Source organism: Ptychodera flava, chromosome 14 (genome assembly GCF_041260155.1).
Source record: "Ptychodera flava strain L36383 chromosome 14, AS_Pfla_20210202, whole genome shotgun sequence".
Lineage (NCBI taxonomy): Eukaryota > Metazoa > Hemichordata > Enteropneusta > Ptychoderidae > Ptychodera > Ptychodera flava.
The window spans coordinates 26,704,705-26,728,246 of NC_091941.1; the positions used below are offsets into that span (position 1 = coordinate 26,704,705).

The window sequence follows — 23,542 nt, forward strand, 5'->3', positions numbered from 1 at the left end:
TGGCAAGCAAAGACGAGATTAAGACTGAATTAATTGAAAGCTTACTGGGTATGTTTTTATATTATGATAGAAGTAGATAGATTGACAGATTAATAAATAAATAAACATGTAAAGTTGATCGAGTCACTGACTACACAATCGAGCATGAAAACGATGGAACGCCCGCACACAACGACAATCGCGTCCAATGTCACATTGTCACTGTGGTGTTGGTTGTGAGAGGGGAATCTTGAATTTCATCGAGTTATGTCCTCACATTGCTGCCTGAGCTGCATGCTTGCGGGAAAAATTGGCGATGATAGTGTACATATGACATAAATTGTCAGCGGATAGGACGCAAATTCTGCTAAATCTGAAATTTTCATTATAATATTTCAACGAAAACTTTCCAAAACTTTATCATATTATTAAACATGGTCCAAGTGTGAGCAAGCTGTTTATAATCACCAGAGAACTGTATTGGTCACATGGAACATAGGCTGCGTTTACAGAAAAATGGTGGGGGGGGGGACTGGAGGAATCGCGATTGAAATCTTATTTTTTCAGATCACCCTCAATACCCTCAAAATTAAGAGTTTCAAGTCCCTCCCGTCTATATGATCAATTTTTTTCAAGTCCCCCAAAATTATCATAATAATTTTAATTTAAATAAGGAATGCAAGCATAGAAAAAATAACCACGTGTATTGCGTAGTTCTGCTTGCAGATGTTCGACACTATCTCTCAGTTATCAGCAGTTTGTAGAGCCATATACCTAGGGCAAGTTCTTAAATTGATTATTTTTAAATGCATAAGTGGACTTTTTGGATTTATCAGTTTAAGCCGACTCTTCCCAGCACACAAAATGATAATCACGAGAGAGTATGCAAACTGTGAATCCCTGCTACATTTTGCCAAATTGTGAAAAAAATTAGCACAGCGACCTACCGAAAAAATATTTTTCAAAATTGACGTCTGGAAGGGTAAAATATTCGCTCAAATAAACGTTTTAATCTCAGACATTTTGGAGGTAATAATGAAAAAATTGTTAAAATATAAATAATTCTGTTTAGTCACACATTTTTTCATTTAAATTAGAGTCTTTACAGTTCAAAGTTTTACTCTAAAAATTGTGTTATTGTACGATGAGACGTGAAAATTTCATTCACTTTGTGAACTTGAAATGAATGGTTTTATATATGATTTTCGAGAAAGACTCTGACTTTCATGGTACATATGTAGAAAATCAAGCACAGTGACCCTATCTTTTTTCTTTAATATTTGATTATTCTTATATGCCAAAATTTTAAAATCTCTAGTACATGTTAAGTCTCCTAGTCTTCCATGTGTTGCTCTCTGGCCTGATCTTGTGTGCAAGTATGTTTCACTGTCAATTGAGCGTCCTATGACCCAAACTCTTCTTTGACTACATCAGAGTCAGAGTTATCACTGTCACTGCCGGTATGCAGTGACAGTGACACTGCCCATAGGCAGTAGCAGCCTTAGAGCAGTAGTTGAATTAACTTTGATAATTTTTACAATATTTTTGTTCAGTTAATACATCTGCGTTCTTATTCTACTCCCTATAGCATGTTGAACTATCCAGAATTAAATTCAGCTTGCCAATACAGCATGTATACACGTTCCATGCATTTGTATCATCAACAAATGACTTTCAGTCTGGACTCTAATTCAATTATCACCATATTTATAGATACAGGCTTTGTTGACAAACTGAATATTGTGTTTCAGCATGCTGTAGAGAGACACCAAGAAACTGTATTTGATACATTGCATCGAAATATTAGAAAAATAACAACATTAATTTGCAGCTTCTACCCCGTTACAAATCAAAAATAGTAATAAAATGCGACAAAATGGTTCTAGATTTTGTTTAATTATTACTAACATTAGAACCATAGAAAATGTTGGGAACCAAAATATTTTCAGGTCTCCCTATAGGTAGAGCAAAACTTTCATGTCCCCCCTCACTACCCAATGATTTTTTTCGAATCCCCCTGAATCCCCCCCCCCCCGCCACCCACTTAGCCTTTTTTTGTGAACGCAGCCATTCGGCCCATGGAATTTCTGCAATGTGAAGGCATTTCAGCTCCTTCTAGCCACAAAACCAATATGGTGATATACTGATGTTTTATTTGCACTTTTATAAAAATCTCAAACGTTTATCATCAATTCAGAGAAAAGTAAGGAAAATTGCTGGTCTCAAACGTGACGTCTCGATCAAAGTTAAAATAGGTATAAAATAAATATTTTTTTTTAAAAAAAGTGGCGAATAAATAACGCATGCAAATGTAACTTTCAACCTTATTTTTCGACCGGCAAAATATCACTTTGACACTTTTGAGACCTGATGAAGATGTGGCCCGGAAAGCGAAATCTAGTACGAGTATCTGTAACATTGGAACACAGGGACTGCTGGGATTGCTTGAGCTCTTTTTCCAACGAGACCAGAACGAGGCTAGCCTACAGTACATTTTCGACATCCGTCGGTGTGACGATCTGCCGACTGGGTGTAGAAGCGCAATTTCTGTCAGTAAGACAAGCCCAGGACGACTCTACAGAAGTAACATCGGAAGAATAATTCGTCCTGAGTCGAATTATGAATTAATGGTACATTTCAGCAAGTCTATGAGATACGCTTAGTTTCTATACATTTTGTCATGGTCTGGCTTTTGTTGAGTCGACGAGAATGCTATAGTTGACCTTTCTTCGAGTTACACTCGGTATCACTTCCTGTTTCAAATGTTTTGGTAGTGTGTAGATTACATCAAATTCTGCTGTTTACCTGGAGATTTTCGGCAAATATAAACGACGTGAAGATAGTGAGGAAAGAGGAGGGCAGAATCCTTAGGCGTCAGGGGAGTGTATTTGGCGACAGCACCTACGAAGACGTCCAGACGGTTAGGGTGTTATTGTTTTCAGCTGACCGGCGACCGGCTGATTATTCAAAATGGCAGACGTGGATCCAGAGACGTTGCTAGAATGGTTGCAAATGGGCCAAGGCGACGAGCGGGACATGCAGCTGATTGCCCTAGAGCAGCTGTGTATGCTTCTGTTGATGTCCGACAACGTTGATCGGTGTTTTGAAAGGTAAGTATAAGTACAGGCAACATTCGTGACGTAAAGAATTGTGTTCGCTTTAATAGTGCTTCGAAATACATATTGAATTATTTCCCTTCATCATGAAAATACTTCGCCACCTCGGACATGTAGAAGAGCGTCGAGATATCCGCAAACTGCGACTCAAAGGCTGTTGTTTCGAGTATTAGCAGTAACCTGAAGGTTTCATTTTATTCCCCAACCGAACATTGATCTCGATCATATATGATACACCGTGTAACCCTTTTCGCTGGATTATTAATGTATGTAGAATTTCTTTAACAAACAGCACTATTGTCTATACCGTCAATAATGGTAACACTGTTTGATGATTCATCTACATGGATACTGTAGTCTGTGAAAAGTTTCAAATTGACCTATAAACCTCTCTTTCCCGATCAGCATTTAAACCTCTAAGCAGTGTTAACTTCTGCAGTGCTCCTCATGTCTGTTAGTTCACCATGTCTTTGACCATCCACATAAAATATCGGGGTCAGGAAGATCAGGATATTGTCTGTGATGAATGCAGCAGGCTTTGAGTGGGTCATGAAGTGTGAGTCATTGAAACTTCGTCATAAAATCATATTACAAATCACTCGTGACCTCAGTCATAATGTCACCAATATTGTTCATTAGAGGACAGACTCAAAGAATGACCTTTAGCTTATGTCATATGGAGTCCGATACAAAAACTTCTCAGGATTATATAAACAGAAGGAAATATTCTAGTAGATGTGTGTCATACTGACTGTAAGCATAGACATTAAAGGGGGCTGTCTATGCTGTGAGCTGTAGTTGCCACATTTGAAAACTGCTACTGATAGAACATGTGCTGTATACCCCACTTTACAATGAACAAGGAATCTCCACAAACATATTGATTTTTCAATCACTAACAAACACAAAGACACAAATAATTCATCATTGAATGGACAGACCCAAGCTGCACTGTACTACCACGTTACCACCCTTTTAGTTTTACCTAGAGTTCTTTACCTAAAACAAATTTTAAATTTGGTGTTATACTGATTGTATTAGTCATAAAACCAACAAATAGTTCTTTGAATTTAATACATGTACGGGACATGTACAGACGGTGGTGTTGATGGTATTACTTTATTGTCGTTGCTTTAGAACCATAAAAAAATCAGTTATTCAAAGCGTTCATGTCATGAAAATCTATAAATAGGATTTAAAAGTGTAATGCCCAAATTTTGAAACATAATCTGACAGTGAGGCAACTTAAAAATGCACCAAATGGTTGTGTCATCAAATTATCAATAGTTTGAAAATACCAGTATTAGAGCATTTATGTATTGTGGCAAGATAGGACAAACAAAAATTTAGAGTTTGTTGGGAATTCATGACTTGGCTATTTATACAAAAAGGTGTTTATTCACAGTTTTTAAACTGACATTAATGCATTTCCTTTTTGAAGTTAGAAGAGATTTTCTTAAAAGATACAGAATGCAGAAGTTCTGGAGGATTGTCTGTATTGTTATGGTGCCAGAGGTTACTGCAGGGTCAAACTTTATTGAAATTGTTGTATGTCTGGCTTTCAACTCTATGCAATATTGCTTCTTCTATTAGTTCAGTTAATATACATGATGTTCACCCATTCATGTTCCATTTCTTTATAATGTGGACGCTTACAGTATGTTAGAAATATTGGGGTTACAGGTATGTGGTTGTTGTGAACTGACTTTTACAGTTACATCTGTATATTACATGTATCTGGTGTCCTATAATAGCAGAAAAACACATTTTCAACGAGGTTCAAAGTTGCAGAAGAAGAATTCTTTTTATGGTGCGACCCTTTGATTTTTGCAATCCAGTCTGAGTAAATAATGCTTGTTCTGAATAAATATACTTTGAATATACTTATTCTTAATTCCAATTCATTTTGCCTCCTATTGAAATCACCCTATGAATATCACACTATCAATACAGGTTAATAGGTCATGTTGCGTATCACTGTTGATTCACTTGGAAATCTTTCAGTGAAGAATTCGTACTGTGAGTTACAATAGCCTGGATATTTCTCATGCAATATATCAATGAATTGTATTTTACTGTGAAACAGCAAAAGAGGACATCTTCATTTGCTCTGTTATATCAAGAGCGTTTGCGATCCCAATAATAGAGCATCTTCACAAATGATGACACCAGATCAAATGCAACATGTACATGTAATATTACCACAACATGTCCAATGTGTAGTGTTTCCACACGCCCAATTGACAGGTGATATACATGTATGCAAATAATTTGAGTTTGTAATATTTCTAGTAAAAGTAGAAATTTTAACCTGATAATGTCAGCAGAGTTTGTGCAGTCTGAGTAAGGTACATATTTGTGAAGGGACAAGGTGAGAGGTCACATGTGGGTTCTGACAGTCACAGTGAAAGTCAAGAGAGTACTAGTAACAGTAGTAGATAATGAATTGTTTTTCAGTCTTAAACCAAAATGTAATGTCTATATAATATAAAATATACTGACATACAGTATTTATATGTTCTGTTCAAAGGTGGAGTCAATTAATATAGCATTTATTCCGATCAGAACATCGTAAAATGTTAAGAATATCATAAATTTTGAGGAACAACAATATTTTAACCTGGTGTATCCATCACTACAGGGAAAGAGAGACTCTGGGTGCAGTGGTTTTTAGTCTCGCTCTCTCTCTCTCTCTCTCTCTCTCTCTCTCTGTCTCTGCCTTTTTTTTTGTAAAGTAGATTTTATTAGCTTCTCATCTGTTTATAGACAGAGAAGGTATTCTAGTTTTAAATTGTAGGTGTCAGCTGTAGAATGCATCTCTGCAGCCGTAAAAACTTGAGAGTATGACTTATCTTCTGGCAGTGTAGTATGAGTGGTTAAAGCATCGTTTTATTTCCTGGTTTTGTGAGGTTTTCACTTCCTCTGTATCTGTGGTCATACATGTACCTCTCAATGGAAAAATGCATTGTGTGTTCATCTAATACCTGACTTCCTCTCCTGTATTTTAGTTTTGATTCAGTACATTGTCCAGTATGATATTTCAGTCCTTTTCCAGTCTAGTACATCTGTCTTTGCTAAGGTACCATAAAACGAGTGAAGCATGTCATGTACAAAATATACAACTCGATGACAACCAAAGTGTACATAAGCATGATTTCCTCTGATTTGACTCGCTAAGATTGTTATAGACAGCGGAGATGTCTGGGCTAAGTAAAGACATATAAACATGGTGATTTTTATTGACGTATGTATAGCTGATGGTCTACTTGTGTGTCACAAGAGTATGCCACTGTGATTCATGATCTTCTGGCCACCTTGATCCGAAAGAGGTTAATCTGCGTTCGTTTCCCCTCCAAATGTAATGTAATATTAGTTGTCATGGTAACAGAACCTGTCATATTGATTGTTATGGCAAAGGACGAAATCTAAGAGTGGTCCTTAATTGTCTTTATGCATGCTATGATTTGAAGTGGCATTTCGCATCGTAGGAGTCTTAAGTCTTGACGTAGGAGTCTAAGCTGAGTGGTATTGGCATTGGGGGAACTCACAGTATACATATGACTAGTTTTCTGGCACACGGTCATGAGTGGCTACTGTTGCAGTATCATGAGAGTTCCTGGTTGTGTCAGGTTGTCACTTCCCCTATCTTTGACCATGTCTGCCTGTACATGTACCTCATCAACAAGGAATTCCACTCTTTGAAGTCTGATGTATGTGTTGTCCGACTTCCCCCCAGAAGTGTTTTGTTTTCATAGCAGTCACATGTACACTACAAGCTCTTTAGGAGCCCAGTGCTGGGGATGTACATATAACAAACTGTTATTAATATAATCACTACACAGACATGTATACTCATTGACAGAACCACCACAGATACATTATATATAATTACCCATGATTCATGGCCAGCGGCTGTTTATTTTGTCTGCATTCTAGAAAATTCACCTGCTGTCTAGTCAGCTGATGTAATCTTATACTGGTCATACATACATGTATATTTTATCCTTGACAAGCCTACACAGTGTGGTAGGCAGACTGAGTCTGGACAAAGAAAGTTTGGTCAATTACTAGTGGTAGGAACCAACTGTTACTTAATACACATGGAAATTATGAGTAAAATCTGACATTTTCAGAGTTACATGTACAGTGTGAATGCATCTGTTACAAGTCTTTCAAGTCTCTGTTGGCTCCAGTCACATATGTTCATAATACTTGATATTCTTTGAATACACATGCACGTCAAGTACTCTCTTGAAGGTCATTTCTATCATGTCTATGTCATCAAGTAGGCTGACTGCCCAGACATTTTCTGTGACTTTGTCATCATGGTGCAACACCTGATTCTGATCATTGTTTCACAGAATGTAGTCATTTGAACAATGATGGAAATTCAGTGAAACAAAACCTACATGTTTACATAGACAGGAGGGTGCCAGAGACTGTCTACGAGTACATGTGTGAGTGCACAAAGTTCGCGGGTGTGAACTGTTATGTTGTAGAGAAGCTGCTATTGTTGAATGAGTACAGTACACGTGATTCTTGAAAGAAGCCCTAATGTTTGGAATATTGCCAGGTCAGTTTGAGATGGTCAAATGTGCCTTGGAAGATCCTATGGTATTGTTCAAAAAAGAAATTGATTTGCATGTTATGAACTTACACATTGGTCAAACAAAGAAACGAAAAAGAAATGGGCCAATCATATGCAGCCTTACAAGGTCTCTGCAGGAGAATTCCATCGGGTTGTACTCCAAGGATGACTTGCACAGTTAGTGCTTTGACACACATGATCTACGTATTATATAGAATAGAAACTACACATAAACATACACATAAATATTGTGTGACGATTTGCCTCAATTTCTTCTTTCTTGCTGTAGACATTTTGTCTGTATATATATATATATATATATTATATATATATATATATATATATATATATATATATATATATATATATATATATATATATTATATATTATATATATTTATGTGTGTGTGTATTACACCAATACCCAATGTCTTTACTTATGTAGATGAAATATGTAGATCCACGATGCTCAGCAAAGTACGTGTATGTTGTTATCATGTTATCATCGTTGTGATACATTATACCAAATTTTTCCTGCCTTGAATCCTTACCTTCCTGTGAACAGAATGAAAGTTTTCAGTTTGAAAATTCATAACTTACGTGTCTTTAAGCTCGTCAAAATGAATTTTATCCTTTATAGATAGAGTTGGTTCACAATGTGTAAAGATTCAAAATTGTTACGTCTGTACTGTCCTTTTTAGTCATCCAATTGCTGTAATGTTGTCAACAACTTTGTTGAGCAGACATAATTTGCCTTTGAGTCAGAACAATCAATCTTCACCAACTCTACAAACCTCAGGGCAGATAGTAATGCAATGGGTAAACCAATTCACTCATTTGCAATGAATCTATATTACATCAAGGATGTAAGATGGTTATCACGCCAATCATATCCTGTCAGTTGACAGGACCCATCAATGGACAGGAATTCAGTTGTCTTCTCAGAAAGATATTAATGCCTGCCATCCAGGAAGAAATACAATCAGTAATTGTGGTCTTTGTTGTATTTCTGTGAGGTGAGATAGTAATTGGTCTCACAGAGAGTTATCTATGAATCCCGTGGTCATGACAGCAAAGAATCTACATTTTGCTATCAGCGCCTTACAACATAACATTCATTATTCTTGCTCTGCAGTAAATTCCCAAGTGTTCTGTACTACATTTATCTACCTAGTGTTGAAGCTGAATTTTTCACATACTAAAACTGGCAAATATTTTTCAGACATGTTTTTGTCAAGTTTGCTTCCAAACTTCGTAGGAATGAGATCATTTTGTACATGGACATTGTCATTTTAGAGCATGGTTTTCTCAGAAATCCTTTGTCTTGTCCAAGTCACGAGGGCTTTAATAAAGTTAGCCACATTGAAGCAATTGCACAGTCATGCTCAACCTAACTGGCACATGTTGTTGATCCCAATTGCCAACAAAAAAAATTGTCATTTCTTCCAAATGGGTATATCCACAGTACGTGTACTTCACACTTAGTTTTTGAAAGTGTAAGGTAATCAAAGGACAGATGCCAGGGTACTGTCAGTGAATCTCCTTCACCCAGGCCTTTGAATATTCATAAAGGCTGTTCATAATTGATATCTGAAGGAAAGGTCAGACACATACATCTAATGGTTGGAGACTGAAGTGCAGCCACACTCATTTTAGTCATTAGGATAGTACAAGTATGATGAGTGCAAAAGACTTATGCTTTTAATAATGTCATTATCCTCTTTTGAAGCCAGATTATGTGAATGTATATCACTGGTATATGCTGCAGGGTACTGCAGTGATAACTGTTACCTATTCAAACATGCATACATGTACATTGCAAATCGTTCAGTTATCATCATGGCACAACACAAATGTCATGCAGTCATTTGCTACCAAATACCTGCACACATTTCATTAACGTTAATTAAATTAGAATTATTGAGATGGGGATTCTCATAAAATAATACATATTACAAGTGTACCCAAAATGTATGTGTGTATAAATTTATTTGCATCAGTAGTTGTCTGCCAGATACATATGGATGTTACATGCAGGTCAAACACACCCATTCAAAACATTATGGTACCGGACTATTTTTGGCCGTGGAAGGAATAAAGTGCACATACCCAGCATGTTGATCTCTGGACTGATACCGATACATGTCTGTCAATGGTCATAATATCAACTTTATGTGCAGCGTTTGTGAAACAGGATGGAGAGAGAGTTTGTGAATTGCTCACTATTTCTGTGGAAAGTCAACAAAGTCATGGAGACAGATCAGGAGTTTGTCATTGCAAGATGTGTTTTGATACCAGGATATGAATATCTTCTCGGGTTAGCAAAGCATTCTAGCGGGAATGAACCTTACTAAATATAGACGTAAAAGTGGAGCTAAAAATAGTTGTTACTACATTCCAGTAGTATGCTGTTAAGATCATGTAGATTGCAGCAAAAAGTTTCTTCAAATAGTGTTAGCACAGAATGTCCCAGTTTTCAAGTTTGTACATTTTATGTATATAGGTCAAGCCAGTGTTTTTCTTACCCAGTAACAGTCTAGCCTTTGTGTGCTCTCTCACACACAATCACTACTACCACCCAGCATTGCCAACATTTTTTGTTGAGCCAGAGCCAACGGAGGTCAAGTAGACTTCTTATCGATAATCCGCAAATGGTTTTCAAAATTCTGAGTGGGATTGTACTGGATGTAAACTACATGTGAAGGTCGTAGAGGCAATTTAGAAATTGTTATGGTTGAACTCATATCAAACTGTAGGTTATCACTATCAGAACACTAGGAGCAGACACTAGGAGCTAGGTTTGCTGTTTCAAATGTTAAACATGTTACTAATAGAAATTGATAATAAATATAGGGAAGCAGCTTGCCAGCTGAGCAGTCACCTTTGGGCATCGTATGTGTGACTGTTCTAAACATATAACACACATCAATTTTCAGATATATCGTACCTGGTCTCCAAAAAGTTTGCCTGTATCATTTTCAGTGACATACTACTTTCATCCTTAAATTGATTGAAGAAAGTGGCAAGTAGCCCTGAAGGAATAAAAAATTGACAATCACAGACATCAAGAAAATTTCCCCAAATGGAGTTTGGATACATGTGTAAAGCTTCAGTCATTCAATTTCACAATAAAAAACATGTTTAAGTACTGTGACTGTGGTTTGAAGAGTACAAGCTTTGTAACTTGTGCACAGTGATTTTGAACGGCTTTTTATACAGAAACCGTACGGCTAAACAAGTACAATCAACAGAATAACTATGTCAGCCTATACACGTACACGTAATTGTCCAGTGAATGACACAGACATCTAGAGAAAAGGATACTTCCCCTCAAAAAGGACTTCTCAAATGATTCACATTTTTCATTTTGAGATGTCTGCTCTCATCCCTTGTTCCACTGAGTTTGTTCCCACTGACAATTACCACTAACATAACAACAACAACAAGTTACATCAGGATGTAGCTGCCAAACAAAGGCAATGGTAATATCACCCACAGAACAATGAGAGCTGAACATGTACAGGGAAGTTGATACAGAGAACGTGACCTGGCTGAAATGTAATTGGGAACAATGGTGACATCACCAATGCCAAAGCTGTTTGTTTTGAATCTGCAGATAACAGGAAGAATTACAACCAAGGTCACTCACATTCACTTCCCAAGAAGATGCACCAGATGTGTCCTGATTCACTCCTCTCAAGGGCTAGCAAAATATTATGGAAATATTTAATAAATTTTTAACATTTTCTTGTCATGGTACCCCTACCCAAATGTAGAAGAAACATTTTTTGTGAAACAGAAAAAAAAACATACACTTATAAGTGTGGAGTGAAATGTCTAGAACGGTGTTTTGTTCAGAAGGTCTTGTTTACATTTCTAAAGTGAATCTCAGTGAGTAAAAAATCTAGTACAGTACTGAAATGGAGCTGTGACCTAGCATGAGTTGAAATAACAAGCTTGCAGAACTTAACTAGATGTTTATTTTTTAAACAAACCCTTTTTGTCCACCATGGTTAGTGCGCTGTGCAATTCAAATAAGATCAATAACATAGCAAATGAAAAGTCTTGCTGAACCATTGAAGTGGATTAGCAATTTCACTAACAGACATTCCTCCACTTTTTCTAATGGTTCTGAGGAAAGATTGCCCCGTGAAAAAAATGAAAAAGAGGCATTAAAAGTTAAATTTCCAAAATTTATGTGATATGTACACAGGTAGGCATGCAGTAGAGAAAGTCACCTACACTGTATAAATACAACATTGACGCATAGCCTGTTGATAGTGGTAGGGACTTCAATCTCGACGTTTTCAACCCAGATTAAAAGTGCATGTCATTTCCGACCTATCAAACAAGTACTGTACACATTTTACATGTACTGTACATAGATGTTTAAGATGTGTAAACATTTAAGAATACACTATTCTATTGATCCTCATTACTTGTAAGCATTTGTTAGTTGTGTTGGCTGCCTGTTGTATTCTACACATATGTATGGAAATTGTACATCTCCATTGTGAGGTCATTTCTAAATTTATCATTGACCGACATGAATCATCAATGTGTGACTTTGTAGGTCAGCTTGATGAGTAAGAAGGGAACTGTACAGTACTTGAATGTTTTCAGTCGTTTATATGAAACAATAGCTACAATGGAGTATATTGATGTTCACAATTGACAATATTCATTCTTACCCCACTCACACGCAAAGACTGAACTTTCACTTCTCTCTGAAATATTTTATGTAATTTCACTTTAATGTGCATAATTTCCCATGGAAAATTTAATCTGTTAAACCATTTTCAGGGCAGATTGTGAATATGAGTCAAGCCCTAAGGTATGGCTTCCATAGTTTCCATGCAAATACATATATGTCCAGGAGTATGTGCACATAATATATAAAAATTTATATATTTGATGTTAACATGTTTGCTAAATGTCTATATTTCAATCATCCTGTGAGCCACATGAATGCTAAGGGAGATTCTCTAGCTCTGCTCATCAGTGCAGTATATTTTCCAATATATTCATATCGTGAAGTCGGTAATCTATCACTGTAGAATTGCCAACTGTATAAGTACCAATTTCTCAACCTGTCATCCAAAAATCTCTGCTCAAATGAGGTCATTTGTGAGCGAGTATCGTTATGATATATTAGTTCTATAATTTACATGGATGTAAATGCATACCCTGAAATGCAGATATTCAAATCTGTTGTATTAGTTATCCAATTTCATTGGTCAGAGGTCAAGAAATGTACCCTAATGACATCAATGTATCTCCGGAAAAGTGAGAGTACTTTAGAGTTGTAAATTACCGTGTTTTGATCTCTGGTTTCTAAATTATAACAAGTCATAGAGGTCTCTATAATGCTTTGGTACTCTATTCGCATCAGATACAGAACTTGTACATGGATTTAATTTTACATTAAGTGACGATAAACATATTTTCAATACATGTTCATGAACATGTATGAAGGTCAACAAGGTGATTTGGAAGCTCCCATCTGTTGATGCATTTTGTTTTCCGCATACATAGAGCATACTTAATTCCATGAAGGCCATGCTCTTATTTCCTTGACGTAGATTCAGAGTATCTGAGAATAAGAGAAGACTACTCTTGTGTTGGCGACTGCACATGTCAAAAATGATATCCATGAAGATGTTGAAGCTCTGCTGTAAATGGCATTGAGGCTAGCTCATACATGTAAAGCTGAGTAGACAGTTTCAATTACGGTCAAGCAATTCAAAGTGTACTCCAGAATCACTGATCAAATTACTTTGATGTGTTTATGATCAGAAAAGAGCTATTATGATTTGTTCAGATTATAACAAACTCTGTCTTTTCACAATATTTCAGCTATTATAAGCCGCAAGATCCACTCTGAAACAGCTTGTCAGTGTCAGCGTGATATGACATTAGGTTCATACCATGTGAATGAATGTTTGATTCCACTGATAATGTATTCAACCATATATTATTGAAATTTGTGTCAATCTTGTCACAAAATCCTCTTCTATGTAAGTTTTTCTCTTTTTTTCGAATTGCTTTGATTTATCTACCCAGATGACCTTGTGTGCAGCTTCTTCACTATGACAAATTACTGTCAGGAAATGCTGTATACCAAAGGTCATGGCTCATTAAGAAACATTGTTACATCTTTGTAAACAGAGAAAAAATTAAAGAGGTCAAGTGTCTTCTGTGTTTGAGTGTTGATAATACCATTCAAGCACCGTGCATAGTTTATGTACATGCATCCTTCTCCCATGTTACCGTGTATAGTCATAATGATACCCTGCACAATTTATAAGAAAATTTCTTTCAGATTGGCCTTCTTTTCAAAAACACAAGTTGAATTTGTAGCAAGTGAAGTAAAAATCTGCCATAGACACGAGTTAATTTTATGTAAGGGCAAGCAATTCTAACAGGTGATTGTATTTTGAAGATTGTACCAACATAATTTGTTTTACCAGTATCTTTGCACAGCAAATGAACTGTGCATTTGTTAGGTATTTGAGAAACTTCACATACAACGTCATGGAAATGTTACGTTTGCATGAGACATTTTGTGTGTAAATTATCGATATGATTTTGCAAATATTAAAAGTAATTCATCATACACTGACATGGCCGCGCCAACAAATCGTGCTATCATTGTCATCTTTTTGTACAAAAATTTGCGCGACTTGTCATGCTGCTATGAGTTACAATGATATTTGCAATATAATGATAAAAAATAGAAAAAATCAATTATCCTTATTTGGTGTCCTTTGTGACTTAGAAAGCAAGCTTTATAAAAGCTCGCCATGCTTGCAGAAGCTAGCTGAAATGCTTTTAATTTAAATATCCATTAACCTTTTTTCTAAATTTTACATTACTGTACACGTAATATACTATGTACGTATGCGTGCCGCATGTTTGCATTAAAAGCTCCACCTCTTCAGTGTTAGGAAAGCTCTCATGGATGTTCCCTCAAGACATGGGTGCTCACATATCTGTGTGTGTTTGATTTGTTTCAACGACAAATTCATACAGGTAGATACGGCCAAGCAGAGGCAGGTTTCCACCGTAGTTGCTTGGAAAACAAAAGAGATCTAGTGAAAGACTTTCCTGACTTGCAACTGTAGAAATGATTTGAAAATACCTGTGTGAATAAATGGTGCAGGTGGATTCTTTCTATAGTTACAAGAGAACATATTGTTCTGTTATAGACAAGTACTACGCATGCATCACGCATCAGAGCATTCACATTGTGATGTAGTTCATTGAGAAATTTCAAAAGCCTTGTACAGTTACATTGCAAACACATCAAATGACCTCAACATCAAGTGACCCTAATATCAGTCTTTGTAACGGATGACGTAGAAAATTCTTTTTTATCCAGTTGACCGTAAAAAAGTCTTTCTGGGTCCTTTCATTCCACTCTATTTAAAGGAATACACCTACATGTACACAGTATACTATAGTGTATACATGTATTTACATCGGAAATTAATTTAGTGCTATTCTTTTCAGCGCAAACAGGGCTTTTGTAGTAATTCCTGTCAATATAAAATTGTGTTTTGAGCCCCTAGCTATTAGCCTCCTCAGATAACAAAAGAAGAAGTTGGTATGATGACCTTGCAGTAGGTCAGAATAACATGTAGCTGCTTCAAGGACGTTGGTTTAGATACATATCATATTGGCACTGACTGACTCTGTAAACAATGTATGGATTCTCCATTTCAATATCAAATAGCATTTACACTCGATTTCAATATAGTACTGTTGTCATACCTAAAGAGTGTACATGCTCATGCCATCAGTGTATTTTAATTGAGCAGTCCTAATACTAGGCCGTTTTACAGATGGATGACATAGTCCAGTCGAGAAATCGTCTCTTCTCTCGTTACGTGTACATGCAAGTTGAAAATATTACAAATTCAAATTTTTTGGTTTTGAAAATTTGAGAAACAGTATTCTCATTGCAGTTAAATCAGTATTTGCCTATGTAGTGCTTATTAAATCTGGAGAAAAGATACTGTACAGCAGAACTGAAATTACATGTACAGTAGTAGCAAGGAAATGAAGCAGCTATGTATGTCAAATATAGTAGTATAATTATAGACATGACAGATTTGGTTTTAATAGCACTACAACCTTGTACATACATTAATATCATAGAATACAGTGGCTTTTAATACCGATATGTATACTTACAAGAAAATCAACATTTGATATTTATGTACATGTTACATTAGTTTTGTGCTTGTACATGCGTATTCTATGTTGAATGAATTATACAATGTACATGTAATTGTACATGTATGATCACCAGGTATACTGCCAACGTATCTACGCGGGATGGCTCGATTATAAGACCCCCCCTGGTAATTACAACCATTTCGTGTTGCTGACCCCGGGTCTTAGAATCGGAGGAATACGGTATATATATTTATATTTATCTGGATATATAACTGTGTAACACAAGTATCATCCTTTTCAAACTGAGTTGCGGTAATTTCTGCTGTTGATGTCATCATCATTGTACATGCAGAGTACTGTTGTTCAGGATCTCAGATGGTGAATGTCAGAAAATGGTTACATGGATTTAGCCAATGCTGTGCAGACTTGGTTGTGTGGATATAGCAAGTGCTGTGCAGATTTGGTTGTATGTATATAGCCAGTGCTGTGCAGAGATGGTTGTATAGATACAGCCAGTGCTGTGCAGAGTTGATTGTATGTATATAGCCAGTGCTGTGCAGAGATGGTTGTATAGATATAGCCAGTGCTGTGCAGAGATGGTTGTATAGATATAGCCAGTGCTGTACAGAGATGGTTGTATAGATATAGCCAGTGCTTTGCAGTTAGGTTGTATAAATATACATGTAGCCAGTGCTGTGCAGAGTTGGTTGTGTGGATATAGCCAGTGCTGTGCAGAGATGGTTGTGTTGATATAGCCAGTGCTGTGCAGAGATGGTTGTGTGGATATAGCCAGTACTGTGCAGTTAGCCAGTGAGTTTGTATATAGCCAGTGCTGTGCAGATTTGGTTGTGTGGATATAGCCAGTGCTGTGCTAGATTTGCTGGGGGAAATATAGCCAGTGCTGTGCAAGATTTGGTTGTGTGGCTATAGCCAGTGCTGTGCAGTTAGATTGTATAGATTTACATGTAGCCAGTGCTGTGCAGAGTTGGTTGTGTAGATATAGCCAGTGCTGTGCACAGTTAGTTGTGTAGATATAGCCAGTGCTGTGTAGAGATAGTGTTGTGGATATAGCCAGTGCTGTGTAGAGAAAGTGTTGTGCAGAGATGGTGTAGCCAGTGCTGTGTAGAGATAAATGTTGTGGATATAGCCAGTGCTGTGTAGAGATAGTGTTGTGGATATAGCCAGTGCTGTGTAGAGATAGTGTTGTGGATATAGCCAGTGCTGTGTAGAGATAGTGTTGTGGATATAGCCAGTGCTGTGTAGAGATAGTGTTGTGGATATAGCCAGTGCTGTGTAGAGATAGTGTTGTGGATATAGCCAGTGCTGTGTAGAGATAGTGTTGTGGATATAGCCAGTGCTGTGTAGAGATAAATGTTGTGGATATAGCCAGTGCTGTGTAGAGATAGTGTTGTGGATATAGCCAGTGCTGTGGAGAGATAGTATTGTGGACAAAGCCAGTGCTGTGCAGAGATTGTGTTGTGGATATAGCCAGTGCTGTGTAGAGATAAATGTTGTGGATATAGCCAGTGCTGTGTAGAGATAGTGTTGTGGATATAGCCAGTGCTGTGTAGAGAAAGTGTTGTGGATATAGCCGGTGCTGTGCAGAGATGGTGTGTGGATAGCCAATGCTGTGTAGAGAAAGTGTTGTGGATATAGCCGGTGTTGTGCAGAGATGGTGTTGTGGACATAGCCAGTGCTGTGTAGAGATAAATGTTGTAGATATAGCCAGTGCTGTGTAGAGATAGTGTTGTGGATATAGCCAGTGCTGTGTAGAGAAAGTGTTGTGGATATAGCCGGTGCTGTGCAGAGATGGTGTTGTGGATAGCCAGTGCTGTGTAGAGAAAGTGTTGTGGATATATATGTAGCCAGTGCTGTGTAGAGATAGTGTTGTGGATATAGCCAGTGCTGTAGCTTTGCTTATATCAGCCCTTCAACCCATAAACTTTTCATGCTTTGACTGTGTTTCTTGGGTATGTACAAGATACATGATTGCAGGTGGAACTCATTTAGCAGGAAGCACTATGATCTCTTAGAGAAGTCTATTTATAATCATCCTTGAAATGAATCTCAGCAAATAGTCTTGATTATTCTGTACAGGAGGCATACCATGCAGTTTTATGAAGCAGTCAACTATAAAATAAATCAGTAATCTTGTGCGCTCCTGGGTTGTGTGTGCAATTTGACATTTCAGAACTGACATTAAAATCCCCAGACTTAAAATGACATAAATTGAATGTGTGACACATTGATGCCGGTTGGTGACTTCTCATCATTTTGTAAAGCAGTACTCTGATCAATATCAGTCTACTGAGTGCAATTTCTCATCTACTGGGGAATTCCTTCTGTTTTATGCACCCTTACATATTCCTAGCCTGCCCTGTGCAACAAAATTGATGGCAAATTAATTGTGCATGTCTTGTACAATACACTGTACTGTACATGTTCATATGCATGACAGTTCTTTGGTAACAGGATTTCACTACATGTATGTCAGTCGAAGCTTCCATAAAATGCTTGCATTTTATGCTGTCTGTACTGCATAATGACATCAGTTTAATATTGTATGAATGATATAGGCATGTGCATTTATATTCATGCTTGTGTCTGGCAGTTTTTATTGTTGTCATGTACCTTGACACATGTTCATTCTAGTAATTGTACAGGACATGTATTGTAACAGGATACTAATTTATTCACAACAAAATTTTTGATCACTGTCAATTCCAGGTTTTCATCTTGAATCCAGGTGATTGCATAGAAAAGTAGATCAGCTGAGGTGATGTGCTGTGTGAATCTAAATTATAGTCCCAGCGCACTCATATTGGCAGAGATAGAGTGTCTCGTTATATCTGTTGTAGATACTTGCAGGAATAATATACCTGCGTTGTTGTAAAGTCATCGGTGTCGGTGTACATTTGCACTGCGTAAGGAGAGGCAAAAGAAAATAATGTATTGTACATGTGTTAACTTGTGTGAAAAATAAACCTGTATTGGTAATATCATTTTCTAATGCAATTAATTGCTCCTTGGTTTGTTAAACCAGCCACCTGTCCCTTCAAGGAATCGGAATTCAAAGAAATCATGTATTTTAATTACTGAATACTTAAATGCAATCCACTGATTTAGGCAAAAGCTATGCAACACGTACCCTTAGTGTATGATATGCTCTACATGTCATACTGATTTTGGTTCCCACACATTCTGTATACACAGCTCTGCCATTTCTGTCGTGACAATGACAGTTAAAAAAAAAATTACTGTGAAATGAGATCAGGATTTCCCTCATTGCATGTTTGAAGGCACTGGTTTTTTCAATTCAACTGTAACGAAATCTGTCCGTAGGGACAACTTGCTGCTAAGGACAGGTTTTTCAGGCTGAAAATTACAAGTTATATGCAAACTGAATTATATCTGGTCATTCCAACTATGTACTTTCCTATTAATTATGTATTGACACTTCTGCCATTCCGAAGAATGTCAGAATTCACATACAAGTTTCCCCATGTATTGAAAGGGGAAGGCAAATGATACGATATTGAGAACCATGTTTGTACAGGTCACTCTGAGGGACTGGGTTCTGATTCACAGTGTCATTTTATCAGATTTCCAAGCTTGGTTTGTATTTTACTCATGTAGCTCCTAAAAATAAAAATATCAAAGGTAAGAGCATTGTCAGATTATACTGTAGATGTATATGTATCAGACAATGGCATATTTAACATTATTCCAATGGTTCTGTATTTGTGTATTCAAACAGCAACATATTGATCCACTCACGGTGTCAACACGATGGTAATGTTTCCAAATGGAATTCTAATGTTATCCTGTAAATTTTGAGTTGCGTCATATGTAAAATGATAAACAACGTCTTTTGGTTATTTTGAGTCATGAGTGTTTATCAATTCATATTGCTGTATACTTTACGTGTAGGATACAAGATGCATACCATACATACATGTGTACTCTTGACTGGTTTCTGAAGGGTATCAGTTTCCACAATTATCTTATCAGGGTTCAATAGATTCTCATATTTTTTATGAACTTGCCCTACTTTTTCAAGGTTGAGTGAGCAATATTTTGCTGTCATACTTTCTGTATCTGAAAATAGAATTGCATATGACCCCAGTGATAAGTATACTATCCTGTTTCTCATGGTCCTGTGAGTAAATGCATACAGTGTAAATCTAATGGACGATATGGGTAAGAAAACCCAGGGGAAAAAACAAGAACCATATTTTCTTTGAAATTTATTATCAATACTGTAACTATCCGTAAATGTTTTAAGATGAGCGCCAAACGTCATCTCTCTTGCAAGTAGCTGTAAAACAAGCTGTAAGAAACCTTTTCATAAATTCAAAACAGAATGGAAAACAGGAAACAGAGATAGACAGCATACAATTATTCTCCGAGGCAGGTGTCAGTCCCTGTCAACACACACCTGCATTCTCACCTAATTGATGGAAACAAACCACAGATTCCATTTGGATCACAGATGATAAGATGTGACACAGAGACGAACAGAAACAATCTGATAGTTCAAGAAAACAAATGATTTATCGTGTATCATGACCAGTGCAGTTAACTTCAATCATCATGGCAGGTAGTTTGATTCATGTGGAAATAACTAGGTGATTAATCATGCAAGGACAGGCTACTAAAAAAGATGACAGATGTGTCCCTCTTGGCAGTCTCTCAGTAGAAATTACTCAGATGGATGTTGTATCAGAATCACATTATACAGCGCTGTCTGTTGTATCACAGACAAGGAGTGGTTGTATAATACCAGTGATGGCTCTCCCTTTCAAAATTTGGTGTAAGATTTAACTGAGAAGGCAAACATACATATATACATAGATTGCACAAATTTTTTTCTGGCAATTTCTGGACAAATTATCATTACTACATCTTCATATGATTTCACCATGTATAGCAGTCGCCTGTATTTTGGGTTTTTCTCTCTTACCCATTTTAAACAGTCTTCTCTCTGTATTGTCCTTCACACTAGGCATAAGGACAATGCATTTAAAGATTTACATGCATAAATAGTGTCATTGATATGAACCAGTACACATGTATAGTGCAAGTCTGAGAGTTGTTTTTGTGAATTTCGTGCAAAGCTCCCAATGGGAACAATGGCAAATTGCTTTGTTTATGGGTGGCAGGTCTAATCCAGTGTGTTTGACGTATGTACAGTACAAGGACTCGGGATTTTAGCATTCTAATATTTCAGAAGAGTCATTTTGTTACGGTATTTGTGAACACAAATGAACATGCATATTGTTGTATGATGTGTTTCTGAATGATAATTATTCATCTGAGCTGATTAAACTGTCCAATTTACAGCTCTCTATTTTGTTGACTTAGTTACATTTCCATGCCATTTCAGAAACTGAACTCGCCATATCTTGCCACGCACACAAGATAGCTCATTATGATTCAACAGGATACATATATCTTTGTTTTATAGATCTAATGCATCCACCTTCAAGTTCAACCTGTTGTTGCCATTGGTTATTTTGCTATGATGTCAATTTCAGAAGTGTATTCAAAAGAATTACTGAACCCTTTCACTTTTCACCACCATGGTTTCGCCCAAACCCATTGATATCAATTGTCTGTGGACCTGTTCACAGGGAATCAGGGTTAACAGGTTAAACATATGAACAAAAATTTGTCACATTTGAAACAATTCAACTCATAGTGTCATATGTTTCTCCTTTCCTTTGCAGTTGCCCACCGAGGACATTTCTGCCGGCTTTGTGCAAGATATTCCTGGATGAGTGTGCTCCTGACAATGTACTGGAAGTCACTGCCCGTGCAATCACCTACTACCTAGATGTCTCAGCCGAGTGCACTCGCCGTGTTGTGGCCGTTGACGGTGCTGTCAAAGCCATCTGCAACAGACTTGTTGTTGCAGAGTTGTCATCAAGAACCAGTAAAGACCTGGCAGAACAATGTATCAAGGTACTGCCCCTGGGCTTTCTTTGTGTGTTAATGACAGTGAGGTCTCTCCGACCTTGAGCTCTGTAAAGGCTGCATGCCTTTCAAACCTAGGGTTTCTTTGTACATTGTCAAATTCCTATGCCATTGTTTTACACCACCAACAAATATGGGGTTCACATCTAGGCCCAGGGCCGGCCAGAACTAATCCGGCAGAATGTGAGAAGATAAGCTAATCTTTTGTCCGCGTTCACATTACGTTCAACGCTGTCCTAGCCTAGATCATTTGGTAGCATCTGCAACTGTCCACAACCGAGCCTGCAGCGGGATTTACTGCAGGTCTGCTGCCCATAATCTGGCTAAGTTCTTCGTAAAACATACAGGTTCCCCGACCGCTTGTCCTATTATTATCAGAAACTTTTTTGAATTCGGACTTCAAATGTTTCATCTTACGTTTGCATTGATCTGGGCTACGATCAAACCATGCTCTGACAAACGCTGTGAGATGATATTGTAGGCGATTTGATCCTTGACGTGCCGTCCATCAGATTTTTCACCATATCTTCGTTCCAAATGCCTAAAAGACACTTGATTTCTTCCGTAGCCCAGTTGACTCCTCGACTCGCTATGTCTAAAACATGGTCTAAAATGATACTGAATCGTCGAATAGGTCAAAGACTACACTGCATGTCAACTACAGAGGGCGTCAACTGGGACCTGAGTCGGACAAAACGCGTTCACATACGCTGTTTACTGCTCGGCCAGAGACCTGGGTCGGCCACAAACCACCCCTCTCGACTAGGACAGAAATTGTCCGGACAGTGGCCGGCCAGAACCGTTCACACCTGTTTTTTGGTCGGCCACGAACCTGGCTAGGACAAGGGCGAGTCTTTTTTGGCTAATGTGAACGGCCCTAAAGACAGTCAAACATCCACTTTCAGGGTTCATTTTGTCTTAGTTTGTTGTGCCAGATAATTTAAGCAATTTTGAATGCCAAAACAGTCATATAGGTTGAAGCAGCACTCTTGCATTTGAGTAGAGTGACCATCACAAAAACTAGTGTTACTTGAGCTGTGTTGGCAAAGCAACACCTCTGAAGTCTAAACACACACATGCATGTATACAAATTTCAATAACGACCAAAAGTTTTGGCACCTTTTTACACTAAACACGTACTTCTTTGTTCGTCCCTGCTGTTTTCAATTGTGAAATACAATCTGGAGATATTAATTGGGGACGTAATAGTTACGGTGACTGACAATATACAGGAAAAAGACATCTCTGTCTATGCTTTGTACATTGATGGAAGTATTGTCTTACAAATGTCCCAGGTTCTCCTCAAAATCAAACTTGCCACCATCAGTCTTGTGCACTTATCACAGAATCTTTTGATTGGCAAAAATGAAGATATACAGCTTGAAAATTAATGGATGATTGTGATACAAGTACATTATTACTGTATTTCAGGTTTTAGAGTTGATGTGTACCAGAGAATCAGGTGCTGTCTTCGAAGCCGGTGGACTCAACTGTGTGTTGATGTTCATCAGGGATAATGGCAATCTTATACACAAAGATACACTGCACTCTGCAATGGCTGTTGTTTCCAGGCTGTGTGGCAAGATGGAACCCAGCGACGCCTCGCTGGAAACCTGCGTAGAATCGCTGTCGCAGCTATTAAGACACGAAGATCAACATGTAAGTTGGACAGACCTGTTCACATTATTGTTGAATTTCACAT

The 23,542-nt window shown here is 37.4% G+C and overlaps 1 protein-coding gene across 7 annotated transcripts in view; it reads left to right on the forward strand.

Moving 5' to 3' along the window:
- Positions 1-2,439: 2,439 nt before the first annotated feature.
- LOC139149950 (E3 ubiquitin-protein ligase HECTD1-like) overlaps positions 2,440-23,542 on the forward strand; it is a 54,052-nt gene continuing 32,949 nt past the window's right edge. For 4 of the 7 annotated variants that reach the window (XM_070722023.1, XM_070722028.1, XM_070722022.1 and 1 more), the window contains exons 1-3: positions 2,460-3,089; positions 21,594-21,828; positions 23,272-23,499. In XM_070722023.1, coding sequence (XP_070578124.1) covers positions 2,950-3,089; positions 21,594-21,828; positions 23,272-23,499 — 603 coding nt within the window. In that variant the 5' untranslated portion in view covers positions 2,460-2,949. Of the gene's footprint in view, positions 3,090-21,593; positions 21,829-23,271; positions 23,500-23,542 lie in introns of all 7 variants that reach the window. The other 3 variants (XM_070722021.1, XM_070722025.1, XM_070722024.1) reach the window with 2 other exon arrangements.